At 46.1% G+C, this 17,259-nt stretch overlaps 1 protein-coding gene and 1 long non-coding RNA gene across 2 annotated transcripts in view; one reads left to right on the forward strand and one right to left on the reverse strand.

Moving 5' to 3' along the window:
• The window catches only part of IL13RA1 (interleukin 13 receptor subunit alpha 1), a 57,614-nt gene extending 48,428 nt beyond the window's left edge, over positions 1-9,186 (forward strand). Inside the window, exon 11 of the mRNA XM_047081866.1 lies at positions 8,028-9,186. Coding sequence (XP_046937822.1) covers positions 8,028-8,120 — 93 coding nt within the window. The 3' untranslated portion in view covers positions 8,121-9,186. The remainder of the gene's footprint in view (positions 1-8,027) is intronic.
• A 4,499-nt stretch (positions 9,187-13,685) lies between these two features.
• LOC124513963 (uncharacterized) lies at positions 13,686-15,151 on the reverse strand. Its single transcript, XR_006962558.1, has 3 exons — positions 15,016-15,151; positions 14,111-14,316; positions 13,686-14,003 (listed from the first exon to the last, which is right to left on the reverse strand). It is a non-coding gene; the product is annotated as an uncharacterized LOC124513963 (long non-coding RNA).
• Between the last annotated feature and the right edge of the window lie 2,108 nt (positions 15,152-17,259).

Below are 17,259 nucleotides of genomic sequence, written 5' to 3' on the forward strand. Positions count from 1 at the left end.
TTCCACTTGTTGGGAGACAGGTAGTATCCAGTCCTCCCACCGTTAGGGAGGCTGAGATTGAGCGCTGTGTTTAAGGTGCTGACGGGGTGTCCCCTCCAGCCATTTACACTGATTTCCAGCCCCGTGCCACCTGAAGATAGTCCTCGTGGTGCTAAGTTAGCACCCTGTCAGCTCTTTAGCGGATGCTTTTTTGTGCCGCTTGGTCTCATGGATCAAATCAGTGATTTCAGCAGGCGTTGTGAAATGATGATATTCCTGTCATCGAAACTACATTTATAAGCTGGCCCTTAGTACTCTAAGGCTCTTTGGTTGTTCTGAAATTCTGTTTCTGCTAGGAAGGCAGATACGCCTTTCATTCTTTCCCTTTCATTTTCATTGTGAAGCGGGGTTTGGGTCCATCGCTACCTCAAATGGTACCAAATTAGTTCCCTTCACACCACATTCAACTGGTTCTTTTTTTTCTTTTAATGTTTATTTATTTTGAGACAGAGAATGAGAATCCCGATTAGGCTCCACACTCATTGCAGAACCCGACAAAGGGCTCGATCTCATGACCGAGAGATCAGGACCGGAGCTGAAATCAAGAGTAGGATGCTTAACCAACTGAGCCACTCAGTCGCCCCCCGCCCGCCGCTTTTATTTAAGTAATCTCTACCCCCAACGTGGGACTCGAACTCACAACCCCGAGATCAAGAGCCGCATGCTCTACTGACTGAGCCAGCCAGGTGCCCCTCAACTGGGTCTCTTTTAAGCTGCAGCGATTTTCGAGGCATGGCGATCCACAATTCATATTGTTCCACTTTCTTTGTGAACGTTGATCTGCAGAAGACTGGGGCATGTAATCTGTTGACTTGTATTCCTACAAAAGGCCAGTGTTTTGCATGGTGCTTAGGTGGCCTTGAGGCCCACTTCACTTCCATGGAAAATTCACTGTGGGAAATAACCAAATCTTGAAAGTCTTCTTAAATTGGGATTTAGCATTCCACTGTGCCACGAAATTTATTTCTTTAAAATTTAAAAGCCTGTATAGCGTGCTGCCTTTTCTAGAATTGGATGACTAACAACCAAAAGCCAGTCATGTTAGCTTCCCAAACACTGATTTGTTTTCCATCCACAATGTTTTTCATATTTGGCCATTATTCTGTTGTTGATTACCTTGTTTTAAAAAATTGGCAGTGTGAGCTGAATTATGGACTGGTAATTTTGTGGGTTCAGTTTTTTTTCTACAAGTAATTTTGAAATGAGACTGGCATATAATTTATGAAATTGAACAACAGGTCAGAGCATTTGTTCCCTTTTCTTACATAGGCATATTCATAGAAGCAGTCCTCAGGAAAAGGCCGTGATGCTGATAATGGGTGGAAATGAGAATAGTCCAGGTTTTAGGAATGAAAAAAGGCAGTCGAAAAAATGAATGTCTTCTTGGAAGCCATCTCTTCTGCGCTGTTCACTTTGTTAAAATAAATTGGTTTTCTTCCTGTCCACCACAGCTAACCCATTGGGTCTAATGACTAGAAACCAATGAAGGTGTGATGTTCAGCACGCATTTTTTAAAAATGAAAATATTTTTCCTTTTAAAAGCAATATGTATTCATTACAGAGACATGAGAAATACAGAAGACCAAAAGAGAAAAGGCTAAAAATCACTCTTCATCCTGTGACCCAGACAGAACCCTCTTGAATGTTGTGGGAACAACATAGAGAAATGGAACTTTTATTGGTCAGTGGGGTAATAATGATGACAATAATAATGGCTTGTACTTACTGAACTTCTGCTTTGTAGCAGACACTCTTCTAAGCACTTCCCTTGTTAATTTGATCCCCTCTTGCAGTTGGTATTCTCTCCAGTACACGGATGAGGACGGTGAAGTACCATGGCAGGGTGGCCGGGGTGGGGGGGGGGGGCGGAGAGGAGGGGGGGCGGGTGGTGGTAACGTGTGGCTCGCTCCAGATCACATTGCGAGGACACAGCAGAGCTAGGATCCAAACTTAACGAGCAGGCGTCAGAGGTGGGACCCGAACCCAGGCATCCTGATTCTCCAGTCTAGACTCTTAGCCAACCATATGATATGTTTTAACGACATGCTCATATTTAATTTTATTTGAATTTAACAGATGAGAAAGTAGTAGGTGCAACTGAAGGAATTTCTGAGCATTTGACAAATTATAAAATAAGTTTCAGTGATCACTAAAAGGCAGTTTTTCCCTGTGTCCTCCCCTCTGTCTGTCTGTTTCGAAAGCTGTCCAGTGTCTGCATTGTCAGCGCATGTAACTTACATACTACGGTGTGTCCCCTATAGCCTACATTTGGTCTTCGTTCCGCGGGGGTATTTCTGCTCACTACTGGTCTTTATGTTCGTGTCTCCCCAGTCACTTTGGTGGTTGGAAGCTCTAAAAGTTTTCTCAGGGAGGATTCAGGGGACCAACATTTCCTGAATTATTTGCACATTGATGGACTTTGCTGCGTTAATAATTGAAAATCAGTTTAGCTAGGTACAAAATCCATGGCTCACATGTTCTTGCCTCGGGTATCTTAAATATGGCATCCACTTTCTTCTGGCATAAAATGTCGAAGTCGGCTGACAATATAATTTTCTCTCTGCGTTAAAACACTTGGTCTTGGGGCACCTGGCTGGCTCAGTCAGTCTGTGGAGCGTGCGACTCTCGATCTCGGGGTTGTGAGTTCGGGCCCCACGTTGGCTGTCGAGCTTACTTAAAAACAAACAAACACTTGGTCTTTTCTGTCTGGTTGTCAAAAGTTTTTTTTTTTTTTCAATGTCCAATAATTTTGTCAGAACGTGCCTTGGTGGTGGTGTTGGTCAGCCTGGCCTGATTCTCTGAGGGATATGGTGTGCCCCTTTCAGTATGTAGTTTCAGATGTTTTTTTTAATTTCAGTAAACATGTCTCCACTTCTGGATTTCAGTTATTGTGTTCCCTTTTCTTTGCCCATCTTCTGTATTTGTTACATCCTCTTGAATAATCATTACCTGCCTTCGTGTTTTTTAAATGTCTACACCCGACACGGGGCTCGAATTTACAACCCCGAAATCAAGAGTCACATGCTCTTCTGACTGAGCTAGCCAGGGGCCTCTCATTTTTTTTTAAAAATTTTTCTTGAGTTTATTTGTTTATCTCGGGAGGGAGAGAGAGAGAGAGAGCACAAGCAGGGGAGGTGCAGAGAGAAGGAGAGACAGAATCCCAAGCAGGCTCCGCACCATCAGTGCAGGGCCCGACTTGGGGCTCGAGCTCCCGAACCTTGAGATCATGACCTGAGCTGAGATCAAGAATTGGACGCTTAACCGACTGAGCCACCTGGGTGCCCCCTCATTTTTTTTTAGTTAAAAAAAACCCCTGCTTTTCATCTTCTGTTTCTCTTGAGGTATTATCTGTTGTGTTCATTTACCCCTGTGTTCCTTTTAGCTTAATCTTCATTTCTGAAATGATTTTCTTTTCCTTCTCATTCTTTCCTGAATCTTAACAGGTCATTTCTGAGTTGTTCTTATGCTAAATGTTTATGTTCTTTCACATCATATACATTATTTTCATATCATATAACTTTTTCTTAATATATGTGAGCTAGTTTTAAAATATTGGACTATAATTTCATGTAATTTGAGGGGGCATTCTTGCATGTTTTAATTCTGCCAGGATTTTATTCTGTTGCTGATTTTTACATGAAATTCATTTCCCTGATGTTTTAGAAGGAGGCTTGATTTAGGATAGTTTTCTTTTGTCCCCAGTTTCATGGCTATGGAGTTCCATCTTCTAGCACTTTTTACAATTGTTCAAAATATAGTGAATTTCTTACCGAAATCTCCCCCACCTTGTCTTGCCTCCTCTACTTTTTTTTTTTTAATGTTTTTTGAAATTTATTTTTGAGAGAGAAAGAGAGAGAGACAGAGTACAAGTGGGGGAAGGCCAGAGAGAGACAGAGAGAGACACAGAATCCATAGAAGGGTCCAGGCTCTGAGCTGTCAGCACAGAGCCTGTCGTGGGGCTCAAACCCAGAACCCGTGAACTGCGAGATCATGACCTGAGCTCAACCGACTGAGCCACCCAGGCGCCCCCTGCCTCCTCTACTTCTACCTGGACTTTCTGTTTGATCTCTCTTGTCTCTGTCCTGGCCAGTGTGGAGTCTGTGTGCACTGGTGGCTCCTCAGAGTGGCCCTTTGCCCGGGAAGGGAGCTTGGGGTGATTTCAAGAGTTCAGAAGGCCCGGGCAGCTCCCAGGCTATACCATGGATTCCTCGTACCCAGTCACTATTCAAAAGGGCAGACGCGTGCCGGGCTCACTTGCTGTTCATAAATTAGCTTGCTGATGTCCGGGTTATTTTAGAGTCCTCCTATCTGTCAAATGTCCTGCTGGTTCCCCTCCCCATCCTCCCCCATGACGGATTCCACTGTGCTCTTGTCGCTGGCTCTGATCTGTTCTATCCATTCATATCTCAGGGTCCATGGGGGGCATCATTTTGTTCCTGTTTTGTTGTAGATTGTGTCTGTGGGTCTGAGTTTTGCTCTCTACTTACCCTACTTCTGTTTCCTGCTGTGTTCTTTATGGTGGCGTCTGCGGAGATTCAGAAGCTATGCCGCCGACCACTGCATTTCTCCCAGAATTCCTCTGTAAACTACAGACCACGGGCCAAATCCCGTCTGCTGCTTGTTTGTCTACAGCCTGCAAGCTAAGAGTGGTTGTTATACTTTTAAGGAGTTGAAAAGATCTGAAGAAGAATACTACATCTTAGCACATGAAAACTATTTGAAATTCAAATGTCAGTGTCCCTGAACGTTTTGTTGGAACCCAGCCATACCTGTTCATTTACATGTTACCTATGGCTGTTGTCGTGCTGTAACAGCAGAGTGAGTTATTGGGACAGAGACTCAAAGCTGAAAATATTTATCATCTGGCCATTGACAGAAAAAGTTTGCCAACCTTGGCCTATAATATACTTTTTAATGGCTAAATAGTATTCCATCGTGTGACTATATCATAACGTACCTAACCAAGTCCCTATTACTGGGCATTTAGATGACGTCTAAACGTCATTGTCATAGGGATCATTTCCAAGCTATATTAGCATATATGTTTTATTATTTTGAGGGGATAGATTGTTGTAAGTAAGATTGCCGGATCAAAGGAGATTACACTTTTTAAACTCTGTGATTAATATTGACATATTATCATCCAGAAAGGATATACAGGGTAAATATCTATTACGGTTACTGTTTCGATAAATTATGGTGCATTCAGGCAATGAAATATTATGCACAGGGCAAAGAAAATGAGGTAGATCTGTTTCACTGATATATAAAAATATGTAATATATGTTGTCAAATGAAACACCCTGGTTTCAGATGTAGAGTCTGATTCCTTCGTGTTAAGGAAAGGGGAGTGCTAGAACACATACTCTGAAATCGTTCACAAGAAGCATAGATGACAAGTGGGTTGTACCAACTTAGATACCCTGTCTCAGTGTCTCCGTGGTGTCTCAGTGGTGGTTTTGCCACGCCTTTGCTAGCGTGAGTGTATCTAATTTAAAAAAAAAAATCTTGCCAACTGACAAATGAGAAAAGGGCATCTTGTTTTAAGATTTTTTTCTTTTTTTGAGAGAGCAGGTGAGAGCAGGGGAGAGGAGCAGAGAGACGGAGAGAGAATCTTAAGCAGGCTCCACGCTCGAAGCACGAAGCCCCATGCGGGGCTCGATGCCAGGACCCCGGGATCATGACCTGAGCTGAAATCCAGAGTCTGACGCTCAACTGACTCAGGCTCCCCAAAGGGCATCTTGTTTTAATTTTATGTATCAACTTTCATATTTTTTGGTATGTCCATCGGCTTGAAGTAATTCTGTTGTGAAATTCTTGTTCATTGTCCATTTTTTCCCTTCCATATTCATCTTTTGGAAACCTTGTAGTTTGTGAAGCTCTTTGGGTCTATCAGCTGTTAATCCTTTGCTTGTCATCTGATTGCCTTTGTATGGAATTTAGGGTGATTAACGATGTACGGAAGGTTTTTTCTTTTTTGTGCATGCAGGTCTTTATTTTCTATGTGTAGGAAGCCTCTTTGTATCTCAGACTTATGTAGTTGTTGCCCAGTGTATTTTTCTAGAACTTACTTGATTTTGTTTTTTACATTTAGGTCTTTAATCCACAGGGAATTTACACACGTGGGCCGTCAAGTGGGGCTTAACTTTATTTTTCAAATGCTTAGCCAGTTGTCTTAGTGCCATTTATTGAATAAGCCATTATTTCAAGGTCATGGAATTTTTTCAGATTGTTTTTTTTTTTATTTGAAGTCTCTGCATTTCATGTTTTCGAAACTCCCGGTTTGTTGATTCGATTCACGCCAAATAAAATTTACTCTTTGAGCATACGGTCAGAGGAGTTTTAGCAAGTGTATGCACTTTTGTAGCCACTGCTCCAGTCAAGATACAGAACATCTTCATTGTCCTCTGCAAAGTTCCCTCATGCCCCTTAGTAGTCAACCCCCTCGCTCCTGACCCTCTACCCTTGCAACCACTGATCTGCTTTCTGTCCCTAAATTTTTACCTTTTCCAGAATGTCCTCCAACTGGAATCATCAAATACATACATTTTCGAGTCTGGCTTGTTTCACTAGGCATAATGCATCTAAGAGACATCCATGTTGTTGCACGTATCGGTAGTTTATTTCCTTTTGTTGCCGAGCGACATTCCATTATAGCGCTGTACCACGGTTGATTTAGCCACTCACTTGTTCAAGGGCGTTGGGCTCGTTTCCAGTTTGGGGCTTTTATGAACAAAGGCTACTGTAAACATTCATGTAGAGGTCTGCGTGTAGATCGATGTTCCCATTTCTCTTGGGTGGATACCTGGGAGTGGGATTTCTGGGTCATGCGGTAAGTGTGTGCTTCGTTTTCTGAGACGCCATCAGACTGTCTTCCATAGTGGCTGTACTCTTTGACATTGCCACCAACAATAGATGAGGGATCTAGTTACTCGTGTCTGTGGCAGCACTTGGAATTGTCAGTATTTTTTATTTTAGCCCTTCTACTAGGGGTGTGAGGGTTAAATAATTTAGAAGAAGTTGGAAATTTTAAGCATCGTTTCTCAACTCTTCCCTCCATATGCTTTCTGTGAAGAGCTAGATAGTCAATATGTTTGACTTACCGAGCCCTTCGGTCTTCGTCACGGCAACTCACCTCCGCCGCAGTAGCATGAAAGCGGCCACGGACGGTACAGAAGTCAATAGGCGTGGCTGCGTTCCAATAAAACTTTATTTACCAAAACAGCCTGCTGGATTCTGCTCTTACGCCATAGTTTGCATAGACACCAGGTTTCGTCTAGTGACTTTATTTTCCAGATGAGGGGACTGAGCTCAGGTTCCACCCTTTCCCTTGAGTTATAAGTAAAGAAGGCAAAGGCCAGGATCTTGGCTTTTACCATAAGAGACACACTTAACATTGAGCTCAAGATGAGCTCACCTTACGCATAATTCCTGGTTCTAGCAAATGCTGTCACGTGAAACTGTTAATATAGGGTCTTTACAAAGTTGTAACTGCAGTAAGACTTTTTTGGGGACATTTTATATACCGCCATTGGCCTAGATGCTGGTTGACATTTGGAGCCTATTCTATCTCTGGAACAGAGGTCACATTTGGGTAGTAAGAAAATAAAGGAAGTGACAGTTAAAGTAAGAAAAAGCACTGCCACCCTATTCTTCTTCTTCAAAAGACTCGGTTTCCAGTTTTGAAGATGCCCAAATGTATCTCCTGAGATAGCTCTTTTTTTTTTTTCCTCTGAGATAGCTCTTAAACGCTGCGTCACGATCCCACGCTCTCCCCCCACCTCGCATGTTAATTCCTGATTGTTTCGTTTCATTGTTCAAATAGACGAAGATTCTTAGGTCAAAAAAAAAAAATTCAAAACCGTAACAGGAAGGCATACACTCATGGTTCCATGCACGCAAACCTAAAATTAAGCCCTGGCTGGGAGTCCTCAGGGAGAGAACATTGTTTAGAAGAGTCATCGTGTGTGTGTTTTCTTCCCTTCCAGCACTGGAAGAAGTACGACATCTATGAGAAGCAAACCAAAGAAGAAACTGACTCTGTTGTGCTGATAGAAAACCTGAAGAGAGCCTCTCAGTGATGGGGCTAATTTATTTTACCCTTCGACGTGACGATTCATCCCACTCTCCGTTTGTTATCTGGGAACGTGTTAAAAGGAAAGCGAAACTACTGGGCCATTTAAAAACAGGCAGCTCGTAAGAGCCACGGTCTTCACGTCAAGTTGTGCACTGAGAAACTAAACACAAGGGGCTCTTTGGCGAAGAGAGCGGAGTCATTGTCGTTGAATTAGAAAAGCAGACCTCCCTCGCGAAGGCTTCAAAGTAGGGGGCAAAGCAAACAGCGGTGATGGCGGTAGAGTTCATCTTATCCAGAGTTGTGACGACTTCTGAGGGTTCTGTGCCTGCTTTGTACGCTTTGTGTCCAACCACACCGATGCATTTTATGTGGGGGCGGGGGGAGGAAACTCATTCTGGATGCAGGCGCTAGCTAATGCCAGACTTGAGTCACGGCGAGCATCTAACCAAACGAACTTGATGGAATCTATCACAAACGAAATTGATGAAACCTATTATCCGTTGTTCGGGATCTCACGGCGTGTTCGTGGCTCTGTAAACCCTTAGCAGTCCGGACTCGTCAGCCCCCTGAGCAGCAGCTTGCCCCGCTTTGGAAGGCCCGGGCATCAGTGTTGGCCACGAGCGTGGCCACTACAGCAAGAGCCTTTCAGAGCCGTGGCAGGCTTTTAAGGGCAGTGGAGGTCGAATGCCTTATTGGGCCTTGGGATCTGCCCCATGCCATCTCTCATGGTGTCTTGTTTCTTCTTCACCTCTGCTACTCCAGTCAAATACTCCGCCTGTGTCCAGATTGTGCTAGGCCCCCGGGTGGGAGGCACCACTCAAAGGGTTGACGGTCCAGTTGAGACGCCTCTCTTCTGACCCCTCTATCTCCACCAGTCATTTTCCAGAGCTTTCGGCTCCCCGGTTCCCGTACCCGTTTCCCCTGCCCCATCGGGCCCCCCCCCCCCGTTCCCGCCGTTGTGTCCTTCTGTCCCCTTTCGCTAGAAATTAGAATATAAAGCTGCTCAGCACACCTAGAAGAGCAGGGAGGACTCTGCACCTCAGGTAAAGTGTGAGGCGACTAAGAAGCAATGACTGATTCTTGCATGTTTTGTATGTAACTTCTTGCATGAGTCTGCGTTCGTTTGAAGGTTTTCAGCGCTTACTATTTCTCTATGCATTTTTCTAAGCAGAAAGGAGGTATTCTCCTCACTTAGAACTTCGCTGTTCGTAGGGGTGCCTGGGTGGCTGGGTCGGTCGAGCGTCCGCCTTCCGCTCAGGTCGTGATCTCACAGCTGGTGAGTTCGAGCCTCGCGTCGGGCTCTGCGCTGACAGCTCGGACCCTGGAGCCTGCTTCGCGTTCTGTGTCTTCCTCTCTCTCTGCCCCTAACCCACTCGCATTCTGTCTCTGTCTCTCTCAAAAATAAATAAACATTAAAAAAAGAAAGAAAAAAAAAAAAAGAACTTCGCCGTTCGCTTCAGAAGAGGAGAGTCCCATCTTCCCCTTCCCCCGTGCTGCCCCAAGTGGTTACGAGTAGGTTTTGCATCTTATATCGATAGCTTCTGAGGCTCCAACATTTGTATCCATTTTTGTTTGGGTTTTTTTTGGCCTACCAAGTGAGGGCTCCACCGGCACCCAGCCCTACAACACATGCACAGAGACGTTCCCCTCTGCTCCTCCTCCTTCCTCCAGGTTTAACGAAGCGTGGAAGTGAGGGGTCCCCCTCGCCCTCCCCCCCCCCCGCCCCCCAGTGTTTCTCACCTCAGGCACACGGACTCAGATTCCTGGTAGGAACTTGAAAGCCCGACGACCACAAGTTCTGCAGACATCCACCTGTTGGATGCGGCCCAGGCGTCGTGACCGGTGCCGCTCCGGTGGGAGATGCCCGCTCGCCGCAGGTTTGGGCGAGAGTGGCAGCCTGCCGGCCCTGGGGTGGAGGAGGGATGTGCCCGGCCTTTCTGAGGAAATCCCTCGCCAAGGGTAGATGTCAACGGGTTTCCTCCCTGGGCTGCTTTTTTTTTTTTTTTTTTTTTTTGGAGGTCACATTGGGGTGGGCGTAGTAGATGTCCCCACTTCGTTCTCTGGTTCTCTGGCAAGGACACTTGGTTTCCCCGTGTAGGAGCGAGATTATTTCCTCGTCAAGTCTTTTGCAGTTTCTAGAAAGCAACACACCCACTAAACGCCTCCCCGAAAGCCATTTTTTCCCCTGGTTTTCTATGTAGATAGCAGCCAGGGGGATGCCTTGGTATTACGAGTCACCGAGGGGCTGCCGGTGTTGACGGTCACAGCCTGGAAGCGGGGAAGCTGTATCCGGTGCCATTCTCCTCTTTTAGCCGTAAGATAGTCGAGGGAAAAGGGGGCAGCGAGTTCCGGGACTAGCTAGGGCCGTTCTATAATTACGGAAAAGCGACCCCCAGGTCTGGGAGCGCGTGGGAAACTTTAATACGTCAGTGGGATTTCCATCACCCATAGGAAACTGGTAGGTTCGTTTGCTGTTTTATGCCTCAACTCTATGGATTGTTTTTCTCCACAGACCTAAGTAAACCCACTGTAAGGATGGTCATTCTTATTCTTTCATTAAGTTGTTCCTTTATCTGGGCACTGAAGGGATACGTGAAACAACGTGAAGAATTATTTTTTGGTAATGCCTTCAAACTCGGGGTCATCTTGTTTAACTTCTTAGTAGGAAAGCTTGAGTGAAATAAATATTGTCTTTTTGTATGTCACCCACGTGTTTTCCTGTGGTCTCATTTTGGGGTAACGCGTCGTAAGGAGCGCGTGGTGGAAAAATCGGAGTTAAAAGAATAGATGTTGTGGAAAAAAAAAAAACGAAGACAGTGATTTTTGTCTTACAGCCATTTCTCGCAAGCGTCCCTGCTGTTCTCGGGATGCCTGTGTTTTCTTTCTTTAATGTTTATTTATTTTTGAGAGCGAGGCAGAGCGTGAGGCAGGGGAGGGGCAGAGAGAGAGAGGGAGACAGAATCCGAAGCAGGCTCCAGGTCCCGAGCTGTCAGCACAGAGCCCGTCGCGGGGCTCGAACTCACCAGCCGTGAGATCATGACCTGAGCCGAAGTCGGACGCTCAACGGACTGAGCCACCCAGGCGCCCCCCCCCAACCTTTTTTTAAGGAACACCTATGTTTTCTGATAAGAGCATGCACTCAGTTTACTACGAGCACAGCCTGTGCAAGCGGAACCTAAAGGGACAGAAGTATTTGATAAATCGTAGTTCTGATAATTAAGGGAAATGCACCCTTTGGGCTGCTGCGAAGCGGAGGTAGGAGGCCCGGGAGGGGGAGTGGCTCCCCACGTGACAAGAGTGTGGCAGCTGGTGCCACAGGCGCCGGGGAGGCGGCATCACGGGGCTGGCAGCTGAAGAGGGGCTCCACCGGCCGTCGTCCAACCCCAGGACGGAAAAATAGGTCATTGCCAAGAACAAGAAGGGGGCCTGCTCTACCGGCTGTCGCAGGTCTCCATCCTGACGTACACAACCCCGGTGGTTCGTGGTGAAGCAGGGCTACCGTGACACCAACACCTCCCCGCAGAGCGGCCCGTCACCGGAGTCAAGGGCGTGACCTTCACCAACACCTCAGAACCCCGGGAGCCACTCTGGAATGCTGCCCATTATGTCATCCCACCCCGGAGAGAGAATGTCTGTTGTCCCCATCCTAATTGTGACCCCCCCAAGCAGTGGCAGAAAACCTGTAGGAAAAGAAAAACAAAATCCAAATGCACGCGCGCGCACGCACACACACACACACACACACACACAAAGGAGACTCTGATGGTATAAATTATATATATAATTTCTAGTTAGAAATTAGCCACATTAGCAGGTCAGGTTCGAGGGCAAGAAAATCAGTTTTCAATAGCTGTCCTCTTAAGAGATGGTAACGTAGTCTCAAATTTTCTAGAACGACAGCAAGATGGTTTGAACGTCGTGGAGGGTTTTTTCTCTCGTGTGTCATTCAAAAGAAAACCACAGGCCCAAAATGGTGTCACTTAGATTATGGCCCCAAGTCAGTAAAACAAGATCTAATCCCTAACCTAACTGCAGTCGCAGCCTCCAAGAATGTAGCCTGTAACTAGTCGACGTGGAGTTTTCTGGTCAGCACTAGGAATTTTCCTGATAGACCCCTCCCGTTCCCCTTAGCATGGACACCTTGCCTAAAACCACGGATTTCCTTGCTATTAATTTCCTTTTTTTTCCACTCCCTCTCTACCTTTAAAAGCCTTTCCTTTTCAATAGCCCTTTGGAACTCCTCTCTACGCTCAGTTCATGATTCGAATAATAAAGCCAGTTAGAGCTTTAAAGTGGACTTGGTAGAATTTCTGTTATTTAACACTGTTAAGCTCTAAGAGTGAGTCTTTGGGCAGACCGCATTTATTAATTACCCTGAATCTTTACAAAACCCCAAGCCGAGGGTGTGGGTAGGGGCTGCTGATGTTGGTGAGGTTATTTCTGTAACTGTCTAGAATGATCCAAGAAGATTCTGGAAATCTATCTCCAGGTACGCTTTGTTTTGTTTTAAACAAGAAAGCTTTGCTGCTTCCTACATCAGTGTACTGAATATTCTGACAGGAAACATTTGAGTGCGGACACTTGGGGTTTTATATCTATATGAGATCTACGGAAAACAAATTTTTGCAGCCGTAAACATGTTCACCTTGTCTCAGGAGGAGAGGAGCCGGAATGATCGAAGCACATTTGATTTCCAGAGTAATTTTCCGTCGGGTCCTCCTCTTTTACAAGCATGACTCTGTGCTCACATGAGTAACACATTATGCTCTTAGAGTATTAGTCGTTTTAGAAGAAAACAAGGAAACTAGAACACTTATCTCAGAGACTCTTCTTTGAAACCCGGATGATTAGATCAAGCAATAAAGTTCTTCGTAAATACTGCAGCTCAATCTTGGCATGCTTTTGCTTTAAGGAAGGGAGTTGTGTTGACATTTGGACGTGCTCCACCATTTTTGACATGAATCCCCAGATGAGTTCTTCCTGAAGATTCTCTGGCCTTTAACACTCTTTCCTAATGGTCATACTATTAGTTTACTATTAGCAACAGAAAAATATTTCTCTGCTAGTTTTCAACAGTTATTAGGTATAAAAAATTACATAAAAAGAAAATGGTTACTGAGCAGCTAAACGCGTGCCAAGTTACGTGTTTTATTTCACTAAATTCCCATGTGAGTCCCATGAGGGAGGTGGCCATTATTATCTTCATTCTATAGATGAGGAACCAGACATAAAATGAGTTGTGTAGATGCAAGGTCACACGGCTAGTAAGTGACGGAGACACTTAACCAAGTCGGCCCAAGGTTAGAGCCTGTATAAGACGGCCAGTGATACATTTATTTGTCCTGAGAAGGCAGCTGCCTAAAGAAGAAACACTCGGGGGCGCCTGGGTGGCTCAGTCAGTCGAGCGTCCGACTCTTGATTTGGGCTCAGGTCATGGGTCTTGAGCCCTGCATGGGGCTCCAAGCTGGCAGTGCGGAGCCTGCTTGGGATTCTCTCTCTCTCTCCCTCTCTCTCTGCCCCTCCCCTGCTCACGCGCTCTCTCTCAAAAATAAATAAACTTGAAAAAAAATAAGGAAGAAACATTTTATTGCAAACTGTGGCCAAGTTGGCCCGGCAAACGGAAGCCGTTGGAGAATTTAAATCATTCACGTGAGCTTTTCACAGCATCTTAAGATTCATCTGCGCATTGATTCACCTAGGTGCTAGGCAACGGACGAGGCGCTAGGAACTTAGAAGTGAGTAAGTTTTGGCTGAGCTTCAGGTGGTTAGTCGGGGGGAGGCTGCTTTGCACAGAGCAACGTGACTTGCGGAGTGAGGGTCTTTGCTGCGGACGCTAGCAATGCCGTGGGCAGGGCCCCTTCGTCTCCCCGGGCATCCGTGTTCTCATCTGTAAGATGGGCAGGTCGGACTAGGTTAGCTCTACTGTGACAGCCGACACAAACTAAGATAATGGCTGGTTTTACATACCAAGGGACTACATTTACAGTCACCTACCGTTGCTACAGGAAGTAGCTAGCCACGAGCAGCAGCTACCAGTAGTAACCAGAGCGGGTCCTTTAACACGACGGTAAGAACGCAGGAGGTGGGCCACCGGATGAGCCCGGTGGCCCGTCCAAAGCGGAATTTTCACAAGGGCCCCCGCCACGACTGCGCCCAACAAATACTCCTTAACACGTGTTGCAGATCTTACGTCATTTTGCCTAGAAACACAAAAATGGATTTTGTGTAATACCGATCACGTGCCTAGCGACTACATTTGATACGCGACCTAACATAGGGTCCCTTGGAACTCGATACTCACAAATTTGGCTACGGAATTAAACTTTTGGGGTTTCATTCGGTCAAAATGCAGCACGTACTTAAGTGAAAAAGTCAAAGAATACCACGGGGCTTATAAAAAAACAAACAAGCAGGCCCCTGCCCTACCACTCCTGACCCCTGATTCCTGCTCCCAGAAAAGACACCCTCCCCCTTATCCCTGGAGCCCGTGAAAATGTTCTGTTACGTGGCGAAAGGGACTTTGCAAATGTGATCGAGATTAGAGATCTTCGGGGCGCCCCGGTGGCTCAGGCGGCTGAGGGTCTGACTTCAACTCAGGTCATGACCTCACGGTTCTTGGGTTCGAGCCCCGCGTCGGGCTCCGCGCTGACAGCTCAGAGCCTGGAGCCTGCATTGGATTCTATGTCTCCCTCTCTCTCTGCCCCTCTCCTGCTCTCTCTCTCTCTCTCAAAAATAAATAGACATTAAAAAAGAATAGGATTATAGATCCTCGAATGGGAAGATTATCCTGTATAATCTGGGTGGGCCCAACCTAATCACTTGAGCCCTTAAACGCAGAGACATTTCTCTCTGCTGGAAGCAGAAAAGGAGGGCAGATTCAAAGCGCAGAAAGAACTCACTCAAAGTGCTGCCGCTGGCTCGAAGACAGTAGAGGCCCTTCGGAAGTGTTAGAAGGAATTAGATCCTGGGGCGCCTGGGTGGCGCAGTCGGTTAAGCGTCCGACTTCAGCCAGGTCACGATCTCGCGGTCCGGGAGTTCGAGCCCCGCGTCGGGCTCTGGGCTGATGGCTCGGAGCCTGGAGCCTGTTTCCGATTCTGTGTCTCCCTCTCTCTCTGCCCCTCCCCCGTGCATGCTCTGTCTCTCTCTGTCCCAAAAATAAAAACGTTGAAAAAAAAAAAAAAAAAAGAAGGAATTAGATCCTGCCAGCAAGGCGAAGGAGCCTGGAAGCAGAATCTCCCCCAGCGCCTCCAGAGAGGAGCCCAGGCTGGCCAACTACATGACTTCAGCCTTACGAGACCCGGAGCAGAAAATTCAGTCCAACTGTGTTGGACTTCTGACCCACAGAAGTATGAGATCATACGTTTGTGTTGTCTTCAGCTGCTTCTACTCGTTCTGGTGGGTTCTTTGGGTATATAACTCTTCTGAATAACGCCCTCATACTTCGGGATATTTCTTGTTTTTATTTAGGTGTAGGAATTACCGATTTCGGAATCTCTGCGACGGAACACGAGGAACTAGCTTTCCTCTGTGTCTCCCCCCCCCCCATACGTACTCACACCTCTCTCCCATACATATAAACAATTTTGGTTCAAATAGTCAATATTTGCATCATAGCGTATAATGGTGCACACTTGATCCATGTGGAGTACCATTAAATTGTATTTTCTTTCTTTTCTTTTTCCCCAATTGTCTCTTTTTTGGCTTGATCTGTTTTTCTATGCACCTGTCGTGAGATCAGCCCCAACCAGGCTTGCTGATAGAACCACAAAACTCCGTTGAGCATGGTCACGTATAATAAGTAATCGATGAGGGGCGCCTTGGGGGCTCAGTCAAGTGTCAGACTGTTGATTTCGGCTCAGGTCACAATCTCGCAGTTCGTGGGTTCGAGCCCCGCCTGGGACCCTGCACTGATAGTGAGCAGCCTGCTTGGGATTCTCTCTCTCTCTCTCTCTCTCTCTCTCTCTCTCTGTCTCCCTCTCTCCCGCCCTCTCCCTCTAGGCCTCCCTCATGCTCTCTCTCTTAAAATAAATAAACTTAAGAAAAATAAGTAACTGATGAGTTCCATTTCTTTCTTCATGGAGGCAGTCCTCATGGAGTTTGCTGCCCTCCTGATCCATTCTGGAATGTCTGCCCTCCCGGCCTGCCACCCAGCCGTCCTCCTTTGCTTCTCTTCTTTGCTAGACTCTGTTTCCTACGTTTCATTTTGCCCTCTTTCTTGCGTTACGCCTGGGTTTCGCTGGACTACACCCTGCGCTAACTTCCTCAGAAAGGTTGCACGGGAGGTAATTTTCATAAAACCCTTCCGTGTCTGAATACATCTTCACATATGATTAAAATTTGCCCTAGGTGACGAATTTCTAATTAGAAACAATTTCCTTTCAGGGGCGCCTGGGTGGCTCAGTCGGTTAAGCGTCCGACTTCGGCTCAGGTCACGATCTCGCGGTCCGTGCGTTCGAGCCCCGCGTCGGGCTCTGTGCCGACAGCTCGGAGCCTGGAGCCTGCTTCGGATTCGGTGTCTCCCTCCCTCCCTATCTCTCTCTCTCTCTCTCTCTCTCTCTGCACCCCCCTCTCAAAAATAAACATTAAAACATAATAGAAGCCATTTCCTTTCAGAACGTTGAAAACCATATTCCACTATGTTCTCTTGCTTCTCTCCAGTGCTGCTTTTGAAAGGTCTGATTCCCCGATCGATTTCCAATTTTCTGTGCGTACCTCTTCTTTCTCCGCAAGCTTTAAGCGTTTTCTTTCGGTCTCTAGTGCTTTAAAATGTAACAGTGCTAAGCCTTCTTCCACATATCCTGCCATTCCCTGAGCTGGGCTTTGGCGAGCCCTTTGAGTCTCACAACTTGTCCTTCATGTTGGACACATCACCTTGTGTGATTTCTCACGTAATAATCTCCCTTTCTATTTTCTTGATTCCTAGAACTCCTGTGAGTGGGATAGTGGATGTCCTGGATGAATTCTTTAAGTTTCATGTCTTTCTCTCACATTCCACTCAATCATCGTTTGGTTCCACTTTTGGGGAAGTTTCCTTAACTCGGGCTACCTGAGCCTCAGCTCTGATCTGTAAAAGGGTGTTAAGAGAACCTACCTCAAACGGTATTGTGAGGTGTGGATGGAATAAATCATAGAAAGCGAACTTT

Source organism: Lynx rufus, unplaced genomic scaffold (assembly GCF_022079265.1).
Source record: "Lynx rufus isolate CCGP_SWC_20201006 ecotype Redwood Valley unplaced genomic scaffold, mLynRuf1.p SCAF_19, whole genome shotgun sequence".
NCBI lineage: Eukaryota > Metazoa > Chordata > Mammalia > Carnivora > Felidae > Lynx > Lynx rufus.